Source organism: Alosa pseudoharengus, unplaced genomic scaffold, assembly GCF_046254945.1.
Source record: "Alosa pseudoharengus isolate Yale_2024_CS ecotype anadromous, Long Island Sound unplaced genomic scaffold, YU_APseudo_1.1 YU_APseudo_1.1_scf_17, whole genome shotgun sequence".
In the NCBI taxonomy this organism is placed as follows: domain Eukaryota; kingdom Metazoa; phylum Chordata; class Actinopteri; order Clupeiformes; family Clupeidae; genus Alosa; species Alosa pseudoharengus.
Window position 1 is genome coordinate 18471476 of NW_027468640.1, and position 5000 is coordinate 18476475.

Genomic DNA, 5000 nt, shown 5'->3' on the forward strand with positions numbered 1-5000 from the left:
GACAGAAGGATGTCTTCAAGCGACGCTTTGTGTCCTGTTAATCTGTTGTTGGTTGCAGGGAGACTATATGTGTGTGTTTGTGTGTATGCGTGTGTCTGATGAGGGCATGGGTGGGTATGTTTGTGATTGTTCCTACACCAACATGAATGATTCAGACTTACTAGACGAGGTATTATGTCTATCTCATTGTGGCATTATGTATTTTTTTTGTCTGAAATCACTACTGAAATCACTGCGTGGTCATCATGTGTGTGTGTGTGTGTGTGTGTGTGTGTTTACAGCCCTCACCTGTGTGGACGCGGAGGTGGACTTTGAGGTGGTGTGAGGAGCGGAAGGCTTTACCGCAGTAGGGGCAATCTTTCATGCCCTTGCCCCGCACACGTTCTCTTGAGGCCAGGGAACTTCCTGCTGCTGCTCCCTGTAGACCGTTTTCACCTGCAGGGAAGAGAAACACACAGAGAGAGAGAGAGAGAGAGAAAGAGAGAGAGAGAATGAGGAAGAGAAAGAGAGAGCCACTCAAACAGATACACAGAGAGAAAGAGAGAGAGAGAGAGAGAGAGACAGAGAGAGAGACAGAGAGAGAGAGACAGAGAGAGAGTCACACACACACAATCACATATACACTTAGAAAAACAGTTGAAATACAAAGTAAATTCAGAAGAGTGCATAAACATGTTTCACCTATGGAAATATCCCTACACCAGTCCAAGTGAACTGCAAGCGATTGCAGTTTCATGATTCAAAGACACAACCCAAACTATGCAGTGCTATGCAAATGCATCAGCACTGCTCACACAACCTCCACCCACATTATTATGAAACTCTTGGATTACTTTTTTTCCCTTCTTCACACAACAAATGTCCATGGATCATGTCAAGAAGTCATGGAAACTGTCATATCAGATGGTATTTTGGCTTCACAAAAGTCTGTGACTGTTACTGATCTAAGTCTTTTTTGCCATATTTTTTCTTTCTTGAAGAAGTGTGTCAGCAATGTCAGCCAGGTTTTCTTTTTTATCTTTCTTTTGTTTTCCTCACACACTGCAGGTCAGTGTGTGTGTGTGTGTGTGTGTGTGTGTGTGTGTGTGTGTATGTGTGTGTGCGTGTGTTTATGTGTGTGCGTGTGTGTACTGAGGTCTGACAATGTGTCTTGGTTGTATGTGAGACGTGTCACTTTGAAGACTGCTCTTTCTTCACAATTAAAAACAAAAAACAAAAAAATCTTAATCTCTGAACAGATATGGCAGCCAAATGAACTTCTTTTTTCCCATTAATTTACAAGCCACACACAACAACAATTCACACACAAAACTGCTCTCTCAAAAATGATTTAACTTAATCATGTCTCTACATGTTAGTTTTTTAGTATGTGTTCATGATGAGGTTTCAGCCTCATTCAAACATTTAAATTAGATGCCTGGGACTTGGAAATAGTCATACAAAAAAATAACAAAAATGACAAAAAAATAACTTGCCTATGCTGTCTTAAAGGAAAATTCCGGTTTTTAGCATTTTGAGTCCCTTTTCTGGTTTGTTTTGGATTAACTAGAGTGGTGGACACCGAAATTTTGACGATTGGTCCTGTCTCGACCTTTCTGACTCGTTTTTCTGACTCGTTTGACTACTCTGAGTGGTTGCCAACAGGCATACTGTAGTAGGCTACTCAAACATGTCCTAAAACAACCTTTAACGTTCGTTTTCAAAACTGTGCAACTCACCGAGTGGTTAGTGGTGTTTGTTGATGTTCCAAAACAAGTAGCGTAGCGAAATACAGTTTCTGTCGTGTTTTATTTGTCATTTTGTAAAATCCCATTGATTTCTGTTGGAAGACTCATTACACGTTGATATTACTGCGCCACCGTCTATGCTTCAGGTTTAAATATTGAGCGGAAGTTTATACGCGGTTGTGAGGTGTCTGAATAAATAGTTCCACAATAGGTTCAGTAAACTATTTTTGTTTTGATTTTGACGTTTGCTTTGGTTCACTGACTTGATGAATGATCCAATCATCTTTAGTGTCTTAGATTGACAGATTTCCATTGAAAATGTTCAGGTTTTTCTTGGAGTTTGTGATACCATGCACCTTAATAACGTTCCCAAGGCCTTTGGTAATAAAAACAGCCCCACAGAATCACAGCCCCTCCACCATAATTCTCATTAGGCATGGAGTTCTTTTCAGTATAGTCATTCTTCTATGTCAAGCCCACCCTAAAATATTTCTTGCCAAAGAGCACAATTTTTATTTAATTTGACAATAGACCACAATTCCAGACAATATCACTGTAGAATTCAGTAACTCCTGCCATTTACATTGGTAATTAAATGACAGGGAAGGCTTTTACCCTCATGCCCTCTAAATAATCTAGTCAGTAAGGTCTATTTTGAAGATTTTTTGGGAGACTTGGTGACCCTCTTTCTGTACGTAACTCAACAGTGGTTCTTATGGAATTGTTTGCCTCTCTTAACATCCTTCACACTGTGTGCGGGGGCAAAATAACCATGGGTCTTTTTTGTTTGTCACATTTTCAGTTGATTAGAACCTTTTATTTATTGTTTCAACGGTAAATAGTGCCATTTTCAACCAAGTACCTCACTGCTCCCCGAGCGCCGCTGTAGCAAGGCAGCTCACTGCTCCAGGTTAAGGTGTGCTCACCTCACTGTGTGTTCATAAGTGTGCATAAGTTCATGTGTAAATAAGATTTTCTAGGGATGCCAAAAAATTGTGGGCAATGTGTTTTTGATAAAAATGTTTCTTTTTTCCCCTTTCCTTTTTCTCAGAAACAAATTCTTTCCCTTCAAGGTTCAATTTTTACTCATTTTTTTTTATTGTGAGTTTACAATAAATCACCAAAAGATAATTTTATATACCTGTTTTTAAGCCAACTTTAGAAGAAGTGCCAATCACTCTGGAGGGTATTGTGTGTATATTTATAGTATAATATGAAGATATTATAGGGTACTCATTGTGATATATACTACAATGACAATATATTGGTAATTTAAAGCATTAACTCACTTAATGGAACATTAATTTATATCATTTTACATAAAATGTTTTTATTATTATTATTATTATTATTATTATTATTATTATTATTATTATTAGAGAAGATGGACCTCCCAGGCATCACTCAAAAGAACTTTAATCTAAAATTTCTCAGGAACTACTGAAACCGTAATGGGGGGGGGGGGGGGGGGATGTGACTAAGGCATCTTACCAGAGACGCTGGATAAGTGTGAAAAGAAAGAAAGAAATCAACCTTCATGTAAAATAATACAGAGACATGTTCTGACTGTTGGGTTGGTGTCTGAGGTTCCTTACCGGAGAAAGGCGATAAGAGGGAATGGAACCCTCCTGCCATCCCGGTTCTGCTCTGGCTCAGCTTGGGCTCCGTCCGGCTCTCACTGCTGCTGTTGGTGCTGCCGCCACCGCTGCTGTTACTCTCTCCTCTCCGCACCCCACCCTCTCCTCCTCCTCCTCCTCCTCCTCCTCCTCCTCCTCCTCCTCCGTGGAGAGTGCCGTCATCCTCCCGCCGGTGGCCCTTGTGGGGCTTCTGCAGGTGGACGCGGGCGTGGGCCACTACCTGCTGTAGGCTGCGGAACAGCTTCCCGCAGTCGGGGCACTCCCAGGGGCCGCCCAGCGAGGCCTCGGACGCGCCCAGGCCGGAGGAGCCGGAGCCGGCCGGGATGAGGCTGTGGTCGTCCCTCTCCCTCCCAGCACTGCCGCCCGTGGTGGTCCCGGGGCCTCCCAGGCCCCCCAGGTAGGCCCTCAGCTGCTCAGCCTCCCCGGCCACGGAGCCTCTGGGCTGGGGGAGCGGCTGGTGGGGCTGGTGGGGTCTGGACCGGGACTTCTGCTGCTGCTGCTGCTGCTGCTGCTGCTGCTGCTGGTGGCTGTGCTGTGCTGCCGCCAGGCTTCGGGCCACCAGTTGCCACATGACCGCCTGGTCTGCTGCGTCGCCGGCGGCGCCGTGGGTCGCCTCGGGGCCTCCGCGCTCCTCCCGGGCCCTCTCTCGTTCTCTCTCGCGCTCGCGCTCCCTCTCGCGGCGCTCGCCGTTGCCCATCTCGGCCACCTGGGCCACGGCCTGCAGCCTCTCCACACAGCTGGCGCCCTCGGCCCCCGGCAGGCCCAGGTAGCTCAGGAGGGAGGCCTTGCCAGAGCCGGAACCGGCGGCGGCCGCCGCCACAGCCGCGGCCAGCTCGCGTTCTGCCCGGCTCCCACCAGACCCTGCTCCACCACCTGCTCCACCTCCGAAAGTGCCACCCCCTCCACCGGCGCGAGCCAGCAGGAGGCTGGAGTAGAGGGCGCTCAGGGACTGATTCCTGCCCCTGTTCCCCCCACCCCCACCGGAGGACTTGCCTGTCGGCCCATCGGTCCCCCCCGGCGTGGGTCCGAGGCCCAGCCCGGCCAGGCCGGCCTTCAGGCCCAGCTTGTTGAGATGCACCTTCATGTGGTTCTTGAGGAACCAAGGCTCCTTGAAGCCGCGGCCGCACACCTGGCACTTGTGATCCAACGAGTCCTTGTGCTTGCGCATGTGACCCTTCAGGAACCAGGACTGTGTGAAGCGCTGGCCGCACGTCTCGCACCGGAAGGCGGGCAGCGGGGCAGCGCCACTGCCCTGGGAGATGACAGCACTGGCCTTGGCACTGGCCTTGGTGCCGGCGTTGGGACTGGCGTTGAGAGCCGTGATGGCGACAGGCGTGTTGGGCGGGGTGGGATTCTCTCGAGTCTGCTGATAGATAGATAGATAGATAGATAGATAGATAGATAGATAGATAGATAGATACTTTAATGTCCCCAATGTGAAAGACTCCACAAAGCTCGACCCAATAACAAAAGGACACACAATACGCACGGACGCACACAGAACAAGCACGGGCGTCACAAAGAACATATGGCACAAACACAGAGAACAGAAACCAACCTGGGGGGAGAAGGGGAGCGTTGATGTTGTCCTTGGCGTAGGTTGGGCCACATGGTGGTCGCGCGGTTTGGTGGAAGG

The 5000-nt window shown here is 47.9% G+C and overlaps 1 protein-coding gene across 4 annotated transcripts in view; it reads right to left on the reverse strand.

The window, feature by feature from the left end:
- znf219 (zinc finger protein 219) overlaps nucleotides 1–5000 on the reverse strand; it is a 28045-nt gene that overhangs the window by 8256 nt on the left and 14789 nt on the right. For 2 of the 4 annotated variants that reach the window (XM_076288771.1, XM_076288770.1), the window contains exons 3-5: nucleotides 4923–5000; nucleotides 3323–4730; nucleotides 289–435 (exon numbers count right to left, since the gene is read on the reverse strand). The exon at nucleotides 4923–5000 is cut by the window's right edge and continues 1356 nt beyond it. In XM_076288771.1, the coding sequence (XP_076144886.1) occupies nucleotides 289–435; nucleotides 3323–4730; nucleotides 4923–5000 (1633 nt within the window). The remainder of the gene's footprint in view (nucleotides 1–288; nucleotides 436–3322; nucleotides 4731–4922) is intronic. The other 2 variants (XM_076288772.1, XM_076288773.1) reach the window with 2 other exon arrangements.